This window comes from Gambusia affinis, linkage group LG22 (genome assembly GCF_019740435.1).
Source record: "Gambusia affinis linkage group LG22, SWU_Gaff_1.0, whole genome shotgun sequence".
NCBI classification, from domain to species: domain Eukaryota; kingdom Metazoa; phylum Chordata; class Actinopteri; order Cyprinodontiformes; family Poeciliidae; genus Gambusia; species Gambusia affinis.
Window position 1 is genome coordinate 3648700 of NC_057889.1, and position 18296 is coordinate 3666995.

The 18296-nt window shown below is 34.1% G+C and overlaps 1 protein-coding gene across 3 annotated transcripts in view; it reads right to left on the minus strand.

Annotated features, from left to right (window-relative positions):
• The window catches only part of tbc1d32 (TBC1 domain family, member 32), a 61121-nt gene that overhangs the window by 41672 nt on the left and 1153 nt on the right, over positions 1–18296 (minus strand). For all 3 annotated transcript variants that reach the window (XM_044106126.1, XM_044106128.1, XM_044106125.1), the window contains exons 2-19: positions 16855–17017; positions 16052–16213; positions 15469–15646; positions 14235–14306; positions 13851–13970; positions 13123–13201; positions 12888–12991; positions 12755–12816; positions 12529–12673; positions 11954–12013; positions 11230–11329; positions 10005–10142; positions 8244–8333; positions 6901–7043; positions 5419–5546; positions 4266–4467; positions 3076–3155; positions 2247–2385 (exon numbers count right to left, since the gene is read on the minus strand). In XM_044106126.1, coding sequence (XP_043962061.1) covers positions 2247–2385; positions 3076–3155; positions 4266–4467; positions 5419–5546; positions 6901–7043; positions 8244–8333; positions 10005–10142; positions 11230–11329; positions 11954–12013; positions 12529–12673; positions 12755–12816; positions 12888–12991; positions 13123–13201; positions 13851–13970; positions 14235–14306; positions 15469–15646; positions 16052–16213; positions 16855–17009 — 2157 coding nt within the window. In that variant the 5' untranslated portion in view covers positions 17010–17017. The remainder of the gene's footprint in view (positions 1–2246; positions 2386–3075; positions 3156–4265; positions 4468–5418; positions 5547–6900; positions 7044–8243; positions 8334–10004; positions 10143–11229; positions 11330–11953; positions 12014–12528; positions 12674–12754; positions 12817–12887; positions 12992–13122; positions 13202–13850; positions 13971–14234; positions 14307–15468; positions 15647–16051; positions 16214–16854; positions 17018–18296) is intronic.

The window sequence follows — 18296 nt, forward strand, 5'->3', positions numbered from 1 at the left end:
ATTTTGTGCCAGCTACTGATAATGATGTAAAACATAATGAAGTAATTACATGTCACAAAGAACAACTTTTATGTTAATTTTAAAACATAAAATTTTAATGTTAATGGAACATTTTAACATATTTAGGCCAACATGTTGAACTAGTCCCTTTAAAACTCTGAAGAAAGTATTTTTAGGAGTATACAGCATACACCAGTCTAAAAACTAAAAATATATCCTGATTAATTCATTCAGATTCTCAGATAAAAGTTTGGATTTGACATTTACGGTCACAGTTAAAGGAGAAAATCCCTCCTAGCATGATTTATTTTGTCGTTCCTAAGAAGTTCTCTAATACTCAAAACATATATCCCATAAACTTTGACCTGTAATTAATTCCCACCACTACTTTTTGTATTTCTATTTATAAAAACTACATACAGTACATAGTTCTACGTAGCATGTGTGCAACTCTGTGTGGCTTTATCACATAAAATCCAAATTAAACTTCCTTAAGTTTGTGGTTGAAGTATTGGACAAAATGTATGTGAATACTTTTGCTAAACTCTGTAACAGTTTTAGTTATCCATTTATCCATTGAAAGTTAATAATTTCAAGAACAGAGACATAATTTCTGCATATCGATGCCAATTCTTATCACTAAAAACTCGATGGTTGTTCCAGGGAAGGCAGGATAATATACCTGGCTTACATATTAAGGGAGGTACTGAATAAAACTTTTATTCCAGGTCAATAATGTGTCTGAATTATCATTGGATGAGTCAAACATTCAAAAATAGCTGTTCACTCCCATGCCACGTTTAATTTCTTACATGGAAGTCAAAATTACAAGACTGCGTCTGTAAAAATCAAACAACACAAACAGATGTTGGGAAGGAAGGTCAAAGGTCCTGAGTCACGTCTACTACTAAACTTTATCTGCAGTTTTGATGGATTTCTTCACCATTTAACCAATTCATCATAACTTATAGAAATCACATTATGAGTAAAATTATCAAAGAGTCATGAAAACAGAGGAGAATTTAGCTAACGTTAGCCTCCTATTTCAGTCTTTTGGAGCAGAGGTCATGAGCAGAAATGGACATTTAATGCAGATTTTGTACAGTCGTTTTGGAAAAAATATGAAAGACTGATCTGCCCATCTAATCTAAAACACTTTTTAAAACAAGGTTTGCAACAACATGCTTTTTGTAATCTGATAGAGCAAAAAGACAAATAAAAATCTGCATTTCGGTCTTATTTTCATTGATGTTTAAAAAGCTAAAGGCCATCTAAGCTTTTAATTCGTCAAGACATTTATTTAAACCTTGGATATAGTTGTCATTTTTCCGTTTTAGGGAAACATAAATCTGAGTATCATCTGCATAACAATAAAAAGCAATATTTTACTTTCTGAAAATGGAGCCAAATGGCAGGAAATACAGATAAAATAGCAGAGGACTAAGAATAGAGCCCTGTGGGACCCCTGTTAATCACAGTTAAACTGAAAAGGTTCTCCAAGAAAAGTACGGTTTGAAACACAAGAATGTATCAGAATGGATTAATAAACATTTTTTAAAAATCACAGATTTTTCATTTAACACATAAGTACTTCTTAAATTAAGAAAATAATTTTTTTTATTGCCTACAATGCAACAACAAAGCACTTCTTTAGTAAACACTAAAGTTCTTTGTTTCTCTAGCATCAAAGTTTGAAAGGCTCAGATCTTTCTGTTCGACTAATCAATACAGTGTTGGACTGATCCGTTGATTGAGTCATAATTGATAGAAAACGGCACTTAGTGGGAGATTCTTATTTATAAAATTTGAACCAAGTGAATCTAAAACTTTACCACTTTAGGAATTTTAGGTATTTTTTTATCTTAAATGCAAATTTATATATGTAATGCACAGTTTTGGCTTAATTACTGCTTTGAATAACTTGGTTTTTCAAGAAGATGACATTTTTTCAGTGTATACTCCACTTAACAATTAATCGACTACTATTTTAAATCAATTAATCATTTCAGCTCTATAGTCTAGTGTCTAATACAGATATTAAATATATAAAAAATATAATCGCTTTGATTCGGGGAATGTTTTTAAGAGGTTTTTTTTTTATGTAAAGCCCTTTGATGCTGAAATATGCATTACAATTAAACTTGAATAAACCCAACAAGTAAACAGATGAGGCATAGGAGTGAGGATTACATCAGGTTTGGGAGAAATGTTAAAAAAGGTTCAGATTTTATTAATTCACCGTTTACCTGCAGCTTTTTGGTGAAGCGAGAGAACATGTGGGAGACGCATTCGTTGATGGCACCTGTCTGCTGTAGCAGCAAAAGGCCTCTAGGGGTCGCAGCAAAGTTCAGCAGACTGCCCAACAAAGTTTCCTCCCAGACAAGCCTGCTCCAAATCCACAAAGAGAAACAAAAAAACTTTTGTACTGAGAAATGTCCACATTTAGGCTGTTCAAGACAATTTATGACCCATCTTAAAAACTTGTTTATTACATATTTATTAGTCTTATAAAGGGATTCTTATAATAAAGGCAAAAACATTTTATCTTTTGACACTTTAAGCAGTTCAGAACAAAATAAAACAAACAATCACCAATTAATTATTATAAACAATTATCCAAAATAACATCACATTTTTTGATGGAAAAAATATCGGATGGCTCTAAAAGAAATATTTTAAAACATTGTGTTATTTAGTTCAATACGAATAAGAATAAACTGTAGGAGATTATCTGAGATCAACTGATAAATTAAGTTTGTTTTTATGATCTTTTGTCAATTGTTAATACTTCTGGGCCACACATCACATCAACAGTTTTCCACAGTAATGGATCCAAAGGTCTGTTATCAGCCGCCGTTATTTTTGGGGTTTTGAGTCCAGCAGTTCTGAGCTTTTACTGTTATTAATAACAGAAGCTACATGACTTTTTTATTTTATTTTTTTGACATGAGAACAATTGTTAAAGGCAGTAAAGGTTAAATTCTTTGCTGTGATTGGTCAAGTGAATATTAAATAATGAGTAAAGCATTGTTTAATTGTAATTTTGTGATTGAAATCATGTGTGTGTGATCTCACATGTTTGCCGTTTCCTGGGTAGATGGTCCAGTGCAGGATCCAGAAACTGGAGTTGGGATCCTTTCTGATAAAGAACTCGTCTTTAAAACAAAAACAAGTGAAAAGTTCAGACCAGAAGAAATCACTTAAGTCATCATATCAAAATAATAATAAAATTACTTTGAGTGTTTTTCCGTAACTAAATATCGGCAGAGAATCACGGCGATATCATCACAGTTTTGCAGTAATTTGGATGGATGTTTTATAAACGCTTTTAGTTTGCGTCACATTTTATAAACTTCAGTCCTTCAGCCTTGATGTTCTGCAACATCCAGCGCTCTATTTTAAAGTTTTTTTAACTATGAGAGTCGATATTATCGTCACAAAGTCATAGCAAGACGAAGGAAGCAAATAAAAAGAAATGATCGACTAACTTTTTGGCTTTTTGTGGAGCATTGATTAAAACATCTGCAGAGGAATCTGCTTGCATGTTCAGTCACAGCTGAGTGGTGGGATTGTGACGAGATGCATCAATAAATTAATATCTGTATCAGTCTTTATATGGAATAAAGTTCTTGACGACAATGTTCCTAATCCATCTACTCAGTCTAATTCTATGCTTTATTATTTATCTTACATTATATTTAGAATCTAATCTCACTTTCTAACCCATTTGAAAGAACAGCTGCAGTTTATTTTTTACATGTTTGACAAGAAAGTCAACCTATTGTTTTTGTAAGTTCTTTATCATTTCTTTTAAATTGAGCTGATGGAACAAATTAAATTTGTTTTTGTGTGTTTGACCAAGCCTGTAAAGCTACTTCTATATTTAAATGTGCTGCATTTGTGCAGAGTTATCAAATAAATTAGTAATTCAGTATATTTATGTCTTTTCAAAGATGTACAGTTATATAATTGTGCATCTACTTGAAGCCATTTTCACATGTGAGTGTAAAATTGAGTTAGGGGACGTGGAAGAAGCAGCTTATTTGGATTTAAAGTGACAGAGAACCTAAAACAGCTCATTCTGAAATTTTTTGATTTTGTGCAAAAAATGTCACAAACATGTTTTGTATCACCTATGAACCAATCCTAACCCGTTCAAGGAAGCATAATATGTCACCCTTAAATAAATATTTTTTACAAAAACACCAATTTAGTTGTCTGTAGGACTGAGATGGAGCATGAACCATGGGATGCTGCAGTTGTACCTTCTTCCAGGCAGCAGCGATGGCTTTGTGCAGGCCATATGTTTGCAGGACCTGCAGACCCTCACAGGTGTTGTACATCTGTCTACAAACAAAGATGAAAGCTCCGCATAACGTCTGAGATGTGTCTGATTCACTTAGAGACGGCAGGGCTTTATTCAGCAGCCTCAAGGTGAACTGGACGACGATGTGAGCAGCGAAGGTTCTGCACAGGAAACAGGAAACACCCAGTAAGAGATAAAGACCAATATCTGTGTGGGTGGGTGGATGGATGGATGGATGACTTTCTGTTTATAGGTAACAAAAAGACATTTAAGTTGCTTCATTAAAATGTTCTGTTGCTAAAATACAGCAAACAGCTGTATGTTTTCTTTTTTTTTTCTACTCAATAAAATAAGCACAAAATATTTTAGTCCAACAAATAAAATAGTCAGATTTGTTGAAGGAAAGGAATATCTAATCATTATAGACCCAAAACATCAACAGGGTTTTGCAAATTTTCCTTATTGATAGTACAGCAACCACTTTAATAATTTATTTTAAATCGAAGAAAACTGAAAAAGATGTAATCTAATGAACATGATTTAGGTCAGCCTTTATTTGAAAGAGGTGTAATAGTGTAAATAAAAGCAGATTTGGGATCAGAAATGTTTGCTTTAGTGTACAAAGCAGTGGATTATGACGACATATTAAAGGCATTACAGACAGACAAAAAGATTAAAGTGAATTTCTGCCAAGAAACTCAGAAATTTTTCTGAGTTTGAAAAGTAAAAAATTTTCAACTTCTGAAAATCAAAGTTTTATTTTTTTTTCCTCAAAAAACAGATTAATCTCCAGATTTACTCCTTTTTTTCTCTCTACAACATCCCCAATACTTGGTGGTGGGTAGATGTGGTCTTTATTGATCATGAAATCAAAGAGAAAGCAGAAAGCTTGGTTATAAAAGATCAACACGTTGTATTGCATCCGACAGTTTTGTGAGTTTTTAATTAGTGGGTTATAGTTTTGTCTTAATAAATTTTTTTAAAGCCTCCATCTGCATCAATCACCAACGCTGGTGGGACAAATTTGCAGATTCATAAAGCACCTTTAAGGGTCAAATAATAATAAACATAAAGTAGATTTTTTTAATCCTGATATGTAAGGAGTGTCTCACTTTTCACTGTGGGCAACGACAAGGTTCTTCTCGTACAGGAAAAGCGCTAATCCTCTGTCGGTGTTCGCGATGCGAGCCAAAACGTCGGCGATGAGAATCAGAGTGGCTGCAGGATTCTTCAAGTTAGTCTGGAAATAAACAGATATGAACACAAATGATAAAATTTATCTAAGAGCTTTCAGAAACACAGCGGTACTAGTGAAACAAAGGTTTGTCTATCATTGTTTTACAAAAATTATTTTTCCAGATTTCTTAAATGCAGCAGTTTAAGTGAGAAATATTAAATTTAAAGTTTTACATATGTAATACTAGAGGTGTGCAGTACAACATAGTTTGGTTCCGACCCGATACCAAGTTAATACAGGGTCAGTATCGTAGATACCGATGCTTTTTATTACTTAAGTTTGATATCATTAAACTTTAGACCGTATGCGTTTTAAACACAATACTTTATCATATTGTTTTGTTATGAGACAAAAAATATACATTTAAAATAAACAAAGCAAATCTGTGTGCAAAACAACAACAAAAAATTTATATGATCGATATTTAGGATCGCCTCCAAAAATGTATACATTTTACATAAAAGATAAAAACATGTAAAAATGTTTCAGCAAACGCAAAAATAATGGTTCTGTATTGTATTTTTCTTATTTCAAAAAGAACTGAGTAATTTGTTTATTTGCATTTTCAATGTATTTCTAATGTATAAAAACTGGCTTACGTGGTTTAATAAAAAATCTTCATTTGTTTGCATTTTTTATTCGATTAATCGATTACTGAAATAATTGTTAGTTACAGTCCTACTTCAAATTAGTCCACTCAACACAATAATGTAATAAAATCTACTAACGGGGAAGCAACAGGGCTGAAAAAGAGAATTATCTAACTTTAAAGATGCAGTTTGGACTGTAGATCAATAAATACCAGCAGCTCTAAATGGACTGAACCAACATTATAAATTGAAGTGGGTTGAAGTTTCTCTGCAATAATCTGAGACACTGCATGAATTTAAGATATTGATGCAAAATGTGGTTTAATCTGCTGTTACATTATACGGTACACCTGATTTCCCCTACAGCGTTGATGCTTTTCCATTAGGTTTTCATCAAATACCCAACGTCCCATGCAGCTCTTTTGGTGAAATAGTAAAAAGAAAAGGGATGATTTCTTTCGTCTCGACACAGCAGCATTAAACCGTGACTTTGACTTTATGAGCTATAATTTTGTTTTATGACAGCGCTGCTCAAGTCTAGTCCTGGAGAGCTACTATAGTTTGAGATTAATCTCTTCTCCAACACACCTGAATCAAATTAATGGATCTTTACTGGGTTTCTGCAGAACTGAAGGACTGAATGTGGATGAGGGAACTGAGGAGTTCTGTTGCAGGAATGTAAGTAAAAGTTGCAGGACTGGACTTGGGCCCCCAGTTTGGTTTCTATCAGCTCATAAAGTGTGTTAGGGTGTGTTGGAGAGACGGACCTGTTGTGCATTGAGGAGAGCAACAACAGGTGTGAGCAGAGTCTCAATAACAGGAGTCTGGAGAAGACAATCAGCAGCACATTCTGTTCGTTCACATAACATCCACAGCACCTCCATCACCAGACAGCTGGGCGACAGCGAGCCTGAAGGCATGAAGCAAAACACAAACTGGTTAAATACGTTACATAATGTCCACATGGTCTGCTGTGAAACAGCAGCTGCGTTTCTGTTAACCATAGATCTGCGCTAATTGAAATTATGTCAATAAATTCAAAATATGTTTTCCGATTAAATGTTTTTGGTGGTTTTTACGACGGCGTATTTCGTCTTTGGTACATTTCCACCAAAGGAAAAAAAAAACAACTTATATCTGGAGAATAATTTCAAAAACAAGAAAATTTCTCAGTTTGAAAAGTTGAGATTTTCCAAAAAATAAAAAAATAAAAAAATAAGAATTTTTTGAGCATCTCAGAAATTTTCTACAAAAAGAATCCAGCAGTTTCAAAAGTCATACATTTTCAAGACAAAAATGGAGATTTTGAGATTAATCTCTGAAATTTCAGGAAATTTTTGAGTTTGAAAAGTTGAGACTTTCCCAAATAAAAGAAATTCCCTACAAAAAAGTTGGAAAAACTTTGAGAAATGTTCTAAAAAACAAACAAAAAAACAAAACAAAGACATTTGAAGAGTTTCAAAAATTTAAAATTTGGAAGAAAAAAACTGGAAATTTTGAGATTAATCTGAAATTCTCTAGAAAGACAGATGGAAACTTCTGACTTTCAAAAGTGGAAAATTTTTGACGTTCGGAAATTTTGAGTTTGAAAACTCAAAAGTTTTCACTTATAACATGGAAAAATGTCTTTTTGTAATTGAAATAATCTACCAGTAGAACTAATACTTTTTTACCAAAATTAAGGAATTGTTGACTTAAAACAAGTTCATATTCCTTTCTGAAGTTATTTTAAGGCCACCAAGATGTTTGCACTAGAAACTTGACCAAAATGACTTAATGAGAGTTTGTGTTTTTGCAGTGTACTCGTTATCTTTCGATACCACAGATGAAGCAAAAGACTTGCTCAGCATGACTATCTGCAGCAGCCAAAGGGAATGATAATCAACAGGGAGAACATTATCGATTATACTCAGCAAAACTGCAGTTGTGAAATTCCTGAGTCTACAACATTACAGACCATAAAAACCCCAGAGAACTATTACAGAAGTAACTGAGTCAGTACAAGGTTAGCTGATAAAATCTTTGTTCTGAGGAGTGTTTTTCTGTCTCATCAGGGAGGATCGGAGACTCATGGACAAACCTTCTGCGTCTGGGAACGCATGTGACACACCTGTCAGTGACGAGTCGCCGTTCGAAGGTCGGGGGTGTCGATACATGATGTTAATCAGGATGACAAGCAGGTCTGTCAGACTAACCGGGTCTGAAACACAAACAGCAGCAATCAGCCAGGCTTCTTCTGTGTCTACACTGTAAAATAAAAAGGTTGCTCACTCAAATTTGCCCAACGTTTATTGAGCAGAACGAGATTCAAAGATATTAGATTTGGAAATTGTCCAAATAAGACAGAACCAATTGTCAAATATGGTGTTTTCTCCCTTCTGAAATACTTTAGCTAACTTCAGGAATTGGAGATACAATATTTAGATTTTTCTTAAATAGTCGCATTTCTCCATAATTATATGAGAGAAAATGAGAAAATGTTTTGCATTAGTGAAATTAATTCAGGTTTTTTCTGTTGAGTCTTTTGTCCTACTCTGCTTCAAACATTGCTCCTGCACTGCAAAAAATACAAAATCTTACCAAGTGTTTCTGGTCTAGTTTCCAGTGCAAACATCTTAGTGCACTTGAACTTTGACAAGGCAACTTTTCAGTGAGATTTAGGAACTTGTTTTAGGTCAATAATTCATTAATATTGATCAAATAAAATTATGGTTTCATTGGCAGATTGTTTCACAAATAAGACATTTTTCACATGTTATTTACAGAGAAATAATCTGTCAGTAAAATTCAAACTGGGTTGCTAGGTGACAGGCTGGGCTTGCCTGGCGTTGCTAGGTGACGGGCTGGGCTTGCCTGGCGTTGCTAGGTGACGGCGCCAGTGGGACTAGAACTTTTTTTTGGAATTACTGACTTAAAACAAACTCAAATATCTTGTTTACTTGTAGGTTTTATGTTATTTCAAGTGCACTATTTGTACTAGAAGCTACACCAAAAATATTTTTGTAAGATTCTGTGTTTTTGCAGTGTAATACTGTGTATTTTGAAAAGGGAGTGGGTGCTACAAAAAAGAGGAAGCAGATACTCTCAAACATCGATTAGTTGGGATAAACAAGATTTAAATTAAGGCCTGAAGGCAAGGATGAAATGTGCAAACCAGATAATGCATAATTAATTCACTTTTTATTGGAAAATGTTGGTTTCCACTATCTCCTGTGGTATTATTTTTGTTTTTTTGGTCTAGTTTCTAGAGCAAATATCTTAATATAAAAACTAACTTACAAGTAACTTTCCACAAAGAAACAGGAGCTTGTTCTAAATTAGTAATTGCTTAATATTGATAAAATAAAGTACTAGTTCCAGATTATTCAGTATTATTAACATAAATCAGGCTCATACATCTGTTAAACGTAAGTTAGTCTACTCCTATTTTCACTGTAATAAGATTTGCACAAGAAACTAGACAAAAAAAAAGATTTTGTAATTTTGCAATCTACATAATTTCTCAACTCCTTTAATTCATTAACTTGATTACATAACAACAACTTGGGAACAGAGTGAACAGCAGTTAAGTCTCAGACCGTTAAAGTTTAAGATGCGTCTGTCGCATTTCCTTCCATTAACAGGATTATGTAACTTTATTTGTGATAAAGGTGGGATGGAGAGGAATAAAGTTCCTGCATCAGAGGAGTGAAGGGAGTGGCTCATATCAGTGCTGACTACAAGCATTCCTGAGTCACAATCTGATTGCAATAATCGCCCCTAGAACAATAGAAAACTAAAGAGCTAGAGCCCTCAACTCCAACTTTACCACTTATTTGTACCTTAACTACACAATCGATGTTTTAAATATGTAGAAAGCCAAAAGTCACACCTTTGTGTTTCCTAATTTTGATAGGAAAGAGTTTTCGTCCGTTGGTGTAGATGATGAGTTTACCCAGGATGCATAAAGAGTGAACAAAGAACGAATACTCAAGATCCCTCCTGGTAAAAACGCCTCTCTGTAGCAAACCTGAAAGCAAAATGAGAACAATATGAATAATTAATGAATTTATATCTTTGTACTCAGACCAAAACATTGCAGTTCCACTTTACATGGACCAAACTGAAGGATATAAATGTGGGAAGGAAGCGTGCGTCCACTTTAACTTGCATATGAAGCAAAACAGAAGAACATTTTATTAATAAAATTAACAAATGCAGCAGATTAGGAGATAAAGAAACTGATTTCTTTCCCATCTATAATCAATGACTCAAAAACAATTGAGCTTAAAAATCAGTGGCATGTCCAAAATTATTAAGTTGAGAAAACTTGAGGGCCACGTTGTTTTAAAATCAAAACTGAAAAGTTTTATTTCTGAAGACATTCGTTGTTTTTATCTCTTCGATATCATACTAAATATACAATATTATAATAAATATTTTACTTTAGCAAGATATTTTGAAGTTTAATATCTTTGATTTTTCTCTTTGTTTTGGCATCAAAGGTTGGGCAGCACTTGCTGCACGAAAAAAACTCAAGAAATTACAGAACTAACAGCAAATCTATGATAGAATACAAGAAATTCACCAGAAAACTGTTTTTGAATGAACTACCCAGTATGATTCTGTATTAGTTAAATAGTAAGTTTCCACCAGAAAACACAAACATTTTTAGATTACACTGACATTTTCTAGAAAAAAAACAAGGAAACATCTGAGCTCCAAAAGTCCAAACTTTGGTAGTAAAAATTTAAATTCTTAGATTAATCTAAAAACTGTTAAAGTAAAGAAGTTTAACTTTTGGAAATTTGGAAAAAAACTTGGAAATTCTGAAATTTCCAAGTTTTTTTCTAAATATTTTTTGGAGATTTATCAAGAGGTCTTTTTTTGTTTTCCATTTACAATTTTCCAAACTCAGAAATTTCAGTTTTCTGGTAAATTTTTTACTCTTGGAGGCCAGAAATGTTCTTGTTTTTTTTTAAATACAGTGGCCCTAATAGGCTGTTGTAGTTTGATGGTTTGTTTGTGCATTGTGGACCTGCACAAGTTAAGGTTTGATCACATGAACACTTGCGTTAATTTGAAGAAATTCTCGGTTTACACTCTGTTTTTCTCACCAGGGTCACTGGAGTCCTCCGCATGAGAATCAGCAGCCTCACCTGAACTACGTTCAAAGGACTCACTGAAATGTAAACACTGCTGAAGAGCCGATACAATCTGGAAAAAAAGTTTAAAAAAAATTATTTTTTAAATATAAAGGCCATAGACAAGATGCAGTCCACTTTCAGCAATAGAAGCTGGTAAGGATTATTACGCAACGATACATCTTTGAAAAGCTAAAGTAGAGCCTCCTGCACAGCAAACAAAAACGCAGAAAGTTTTTCCTGACAGTAAGTCAACAGCTAATGGCTCCTGTCTTTTCCAGCAGCCATTGTACAGCGCATACAGCAGTAAAACCAGCTGACCGAATGTGATGGAACTCAGCTTGGGTTGCTAGGCAACGTGCGGAATTCCCGCTGTGGTTGCTAGGTAACGGGACAGTGTGACTGAACATTATGAAGGTTTTTGAAACGGCTCACTTTTCAGACAGTGAAAACGTTAACTTGTCACCAAAAAAAACAGGCAGGTGGTTTTATTAAGCATTGGCAGAAGCAGTAGAGACCCAAATGTAAGAATAAAAATGTGTAAAATAACAAGTCCCTTTCATGTTTTTCACATTAAATACATTTCCATGGATGATGCCTGTTGCTAAAGTGCAGCAAACACAAACAAAGTCATTAATTTATTCCACCATAGTGTGATTGTGAAACAGCTTGAGATGTGAATGACTGAATCACTCACCAGAGTCTTATATTTTCTCTCAAGGAGCCTGAGAACCACCGTCCTGCTGTAGTAACCATGCTGAGAGAAGGAAGAAGAATACGAGGTAAAAATATGCAGAAGTGGGTAGAGAAGTCAGAAAATGTGCTAAAGTAAGCACATTTTTACTTGAGTAAAAGCAAAAAGTACAAGAAATCACTCAAGTAGGAATAAATATGTATTTGGTCAAATGCTGAGTAACTGAAAAAAACAATCATTTATTATTTACAAATTACATCAGACAGATCAAAGTGTAAATTCATGTGGACATTTTCATATTTTAAGGACGAAAATTAAAATATTTGATATAAACAACAAAATTAGGCAAAATGATTGTTTCTTTCCTTTACAAGTCTAGGAACGTTTTGGTAAAAACGAGGTTGTTCAACGTAAAATTACTCAGATAAAAGTAAAAGTACAGCACAGTTAACGTACTCCTTCAAGTAAAATTTTTCCAAAAAGTTACTCAAGTAAATGTAATTAGTTACTAGCTAGCAGTGAATCTATGTGCAGAAAAAACCATTTATCAGATTGGACAGAAGGTATTTCCTACACACCATCCACTTATTAAACCAGGTGGCTTTAATGTCCAGTAAGGACAGCAAATGGATCGGTTCCAATGTTTTCTCTGTTCCAGCTGAGCCATGGTCATGATGGAAGGACAAAAGACAGAAAGTGCTCTCTATAATCTCCTCCATGTATCTGAAGGAAGATAGAAAAAACATTTAAAAACTTCACAGTTTGAGTATTTAAAGAGAAAATTAACCCTGAAAGAAACCTCACTTCTCCGGGTGACGGATCCAGAAGGTCGTCACCTCCTTCTGGAAATCATTCATCAGTCGAATCTGAGATGGGAAGTTAAACATGAAACAAATGTTCCTTCAAGTTAGGAGGTCGCTAAAGATGTTGGCAGCACCTGTTTGAGAAGACGACTGATGTGAGGACTGTTGATGTCGACAGCAGCTGATCTGGTTGGGAAGCTTAACCTCTGAGACAGAAAAGCCGATTCCACACTCTTTGCTGCTCACACAAAGATAAAAAAAGTGATAACATTAACCTGCGAGTCTAAGAACAGTCATTTTACTAACACCTCATAGTATTTGAGTTTAATTTAAAACATTTCTATTTAAGGTGAGAGAAAAGAGGCCGACCCAAGCAGGTGTAAATCTCTCTGGTCACATTTAGCGGCGATGAAGAAAAGCTTTTAGCGAAAAACTGCAGGACTTTCTCCTGATGGAGTGGAAACAACAGAAAAGTGTCAGAAACATAAATAAAAAAAATAATCCTTGCAAAAGTTGTAACATTTTATCACTTTACAACCACAAACCTCAATGTGTATATTTATATAAAGTTTTTTTCCAACATGATATGATTTTAAAATGGGAATCAAGAGATATCTGATTTTTATTTATTTACTTTAATAAAGCTCAATTTGCTAGAAAAAACTTTGAAATTTCTGAGATTAACCTCAAAATTTGAAAAAAATTTTTTTTTTTTACAAATTCTCAACTTTTCAAACTTGGAAATTTTCTAGAAAAAACATTGAAATTCTGAGATTAATCTCAGAGATTTCCAAGTTATTTTTGACTTTTCAAACTCAAATTTTAAAGTTTTTTCTAGAACACTTCAGAGATTAATCTCAAAATGTTTGAGTTTTTTTTTCTATTTATGCTGGCCCGAATGCACCATTGTGCTTTGATGACTTCTTTGCACTTGAGGATCTGAAGAATTTCAGGTAAAAAAAGGTGCAGAATGTGTTTTCTATTTAACATACAGTAGTACTGCCCCTTTAATATCGGATCAGTGCATCTCTAATTGAGCCTACCAGACACTCAGGTGTAAAAAGTTGCATGAACATTTTGCCTCGTCTGGGACTCACGCTGAGGTCGGGTTCGGTGAGAGCAGAGCAGAGGTTCGTGCGTAGCGTGCTCCAGCTCTCGCAGCTCAGCACGTCGGACGGAGTAGCGCAGCAGAGAGCCTGCAGAGCCTCACGTCGCACCTGAACAGATTCACATCACTCAGCCAAAACAACACAAACTGTTCGTCACGCCGACACCGGACGCTGTAAACGATGGCCCCATCGATCCAGCTAAACACAAGCAATTCACTCTGGAGAGCTGAGACATAAACCAAACTCAATTAGGTGTGTAAATTTTGTTGGAGTATATTTCTTAGTGATCTCATTGAACTTTAGATTTACGGAGCAAACGATCTGTTTGGTTTACGAGTCAAACTGTGGAGCTTTCTAGAGCATTTTCTCTACCTCTTTGGGCTTGCTGGAGTCAAGTTTTTCAGCCAGAAGCTGCAGCTGCTCCTGTCTGATGAAGGCGTAGCTCTGGAAACATAAAACAATAATCATTCAAACACATTCAGTTATGGATTACAGGAAAAAGCAGCATGAGATAGTGAGAACTTTCACTCCTGTTGATATTGGAGTGTAAATGTTTTCAAAAACTTAATTCAGGGGTGTCCCCAAGTGATAGAAATTTGTCTCACTAGCGTGGGTAGTGGGTGCAGATGGGCCTGATGATATCATACATTTTTCTTTACGATAAATTGTCCCAAAAGTTATTTCTATAAACTATGAAATTGCTGTTCTTTCCAAGTAACATAATGGTGTAATAATCCAAGAGCACATTGTCAAAGATCAATAAACGTTAAATTCTAACAAACATTTAACACTGGGACTGGAAGACAGTTTAAATATTCAAAATAAATAAACAAAACAACAAATAAAATTAATTATGAAGTCTGTAAACAAAACTGAGATTTTTTAAAAAGGCCAGTTGAGACCAAAGTGCCAGACAGAAGACTTTTATCATCTCGTTTCTGTAGAAAGAGAGAAAATAGAAAAACAATAAATCATGCAAATGGAAATTATTGATTTTATTTCAATTTATTATGTGATTAATTGATTTACTGCGACAGGCCTAGAAGCACATGGAGACTTTTTTCTTTTTAAAGCAGGACAAAATGAAAATCTTCTCACAAAAATGTCAGAAACAACACAAATCGTTTATCTTTTAATAAGACACTTTCTGCTTTCTATTTAATTTAATTTAATAGTAAATAAGACCACATTTGTTTATTAACTTATACACTGAAGTAGACTTTTAAAGCACCTAAATCTGCTGTTGTTTTTACATTATTTTTAAAAAAGCATGTTTTTGCTGTTAAGAAAAGACTAAGTATTTAAGGTTTTTTTTCAGTTGAGTCCAAAATAAATGAGTAAAGTGGTTTCCGCATTGCAATAAAGAAAACATGCAAAAAAAAAAGGATCTATAATGATTTACATTTTCATTTCCTGCAAAAAAAATCTGACTATTTTGTTTCTTTGATAAAATAATTTCATGCTTATTTTTAAAATTCAATAAAACATTTTGTGGTTTTAGTTTTTTACATGAAGTTTGGACACCCATGACTTAGTGAATCATAACAATAAAGGAAAAACACAAACCAAGATCACTAACTTAGAATTTTTTTTTCTTGCGTCTGACCTGGTTGAAGGAGGAGTCGCTGTCTGAGCAGTTATCAGCGAACTGACTGTTGGACTGGCAGCGTTCAATCTCTCGGTGCATCTCCTCTTTTCTCAGCTGGTCCTCGTCAAATTTGTTGATCAGAGACTCTACGACCACCATCATGGTGGCTTTTAACGTCTGCAGCATCTGATGGTACCTGACGCAGAAAGTGGAAGCCTTTCGATAAATAACTCAATATTAATCAACTCCAAACATTCAAAATAATGTTTAAATTCAGGAGATTAAATTAAACTGTGTTCCAACATAATTACATTTTATGTTTTGGTTTATAACAAAATAATGCAAATAAAGTTTAGAGCAAAATTAAGTTTACCGGCTGGTGTGCAAAGATTTGTTTTTACTATACTATATATATTTTTTTTACATCTATGACAACAATGGAGTGTTAGGATCAAAATAAAAATAATTTATTTAAAGTCATAAAAACATGTAAAACAATAAAGTTGCAAAAACACCAAATAAAGTTATATTACAAGAAGCAAGGAGATCGTTCATCGTTTAACTCTTGAACAGTAAACAGAATATTGTGATTTGTACTCACTGAGCCGAGTATCTAGTTCTCCGAGTCACGGCGTGAATTGAGGTGTCCTGTCCGGGTTCGACTACATGTTGTCCTCCTCTGGTCAGGTTCTGTAACTCATCCTCCACCACCGGACCCAGAGAGCTCTCCACATGCTGGCGGAGGTATCTGACGAACTCATAGCTGAAAAACAAACAAATAAAAAAAAAATTTAAAAATCACCCCTTATATATTAATTTAAATCCAAAAACAGCAACCAGCGCAGCAAATGTGCGCAAATCTTTGTCTATATTCTGCAAATGCTAAAATTTTATAACTGCGGTGTTTGAAATGAAATCAAAACCAAGCGTGAATAAGATTGTTCACACGGTAAATCATTAAGATTATATTCATAATTCAGCCATGGCGCTAGCGATAGTCGTCTATCAACCATCAGAGGCTAGTCGCTCTGTAGGCGGCGGCTTGGGGAAAATGTGGTCGGCCATTTTACAGAACAGCTATGGATTCAACACGTTATAATGACGTGTTGAATCCGTCATTTTTTATGAATTAAAAAAAAAAGCAAAACAAAAACAAACCACCAACCTCCTACTATTTACTTCTTGTAGTAGGCTACTCCTACGTCTTCTTCGTTGTTTTCGCCAGTTGTAACGTCCGGCTGTTGATCACGTGACGCGAACACAAATATTGCCATATGTCCGAAAACCCACCGTATCGAACAACACGAGTTTGTTTTTTTTCTTTCCGAAATTAGCGTGTTTCCATTAAACAAACTTATTTCTGTTATTACAGTTTGCGTAGTTCAATGGTTATTGAGAACTTACTTGTGGAAATTCTTATCGGTCTCCTCCAGGTGAAGGAGAATCTCCTCGGCACATTCAGTGGACGGCGCTCCAGAGATCTTGTCGCTGATGCTTCTCAGCAGCTGCTTGAGGAGAGACTGTAGTTGCACCTCATCGCCAGCAGAAAGCTGTGACATTGTTGGAGCTGATGGATGAAAAAAATATTTAAGAAAGACTCGTTTTGAGATCCCATCTCTATGACGTTTGTCTGTAGGACAAAACTGTGGGAAACCTACAGACTTAAAAGTCTTCCATAAAATATTCTGTATTTTCCAGGCACATATCATTTTATAGCACAATCAAATAAATTGTATTATTTATTATATCCATTTTGGTTTTTTAAAATAAAAAAATGTCCACATAATCTTATGCTCTGGTCCATCTAATGATGTAATGTTTAAATATTAAATGATATTTTGATTGACATTTTTACCAAATGCTTTTTTAACTCTTGAGTACGTAATTTCTTGGATGGCTACTTTTTACTTTTACTTGAGAAAAAGTATGTTGAAGTAGTACTACCCTTACTTGAGTATAATTTCTGAACTCTACCCATCTATGAGCATAATATAACAAACAATAAAATAATTCAGATTAGAAAAAAAATCTCTAAACATAAAGTAAACAAAGTGTGAATTCTGATCCACTGGAACAGGGATTCAGGAAAACATTATTTTAACCACAGATTTGTCTGAAGTTGTATTTAATTACAGATTGTTGAAAAATAATAATTACTGAATGGAGATTTCCAGGTTCTTCAAAAGATATACTGTTAGAACATTACAAAACTGGCAGTGTATCAGACCATCATTTTGACGGGAGAATACGATTCAGATATATTTGGATATTGCAAAATCTGCTAATGAAAGAGTCTTTTTCTATTTCTTATTTTAGCATTTTGTCTTAAACAAGCAGGGAAACACAGCGTTGTTACCAGCAGCACAAATCAGATAGAGTATAAATTTACTTATCAATTTCTTTACTCTCCCACAAAATAAAGTAATTTTACTTTATTCAAAGGTGGTGCAGCTGGCAGCCCTGTTACATTGTTACAGGTCCTGGGTTTGAATCCTGGCCTGGATCAGACCAAAGTTCATCAATTCAATGAACAAATAAAGCATTAAATAAAAACATGTGATAACTTCAATATTTTCTTCTTGTAATAAATACATGTTTAAACTTCTGAATGATGCAATTGATAATTTAATCATTACATTGCAAAACAAAAAAGTGTATTCATATTTTGAAAATAAATGTGATGTATTCAAATACAAAATGCAAGAATAAGAATGTATAACTAAAAAGTATAAACAATATCAAAATATCTTAATGATGAAGACATTGTTAAGCTGATGTTTGTCTAACATCAACTAATATTATATCTGTACTCGTACAGAAATATTGTGCTACACCTCTTCTTTGTT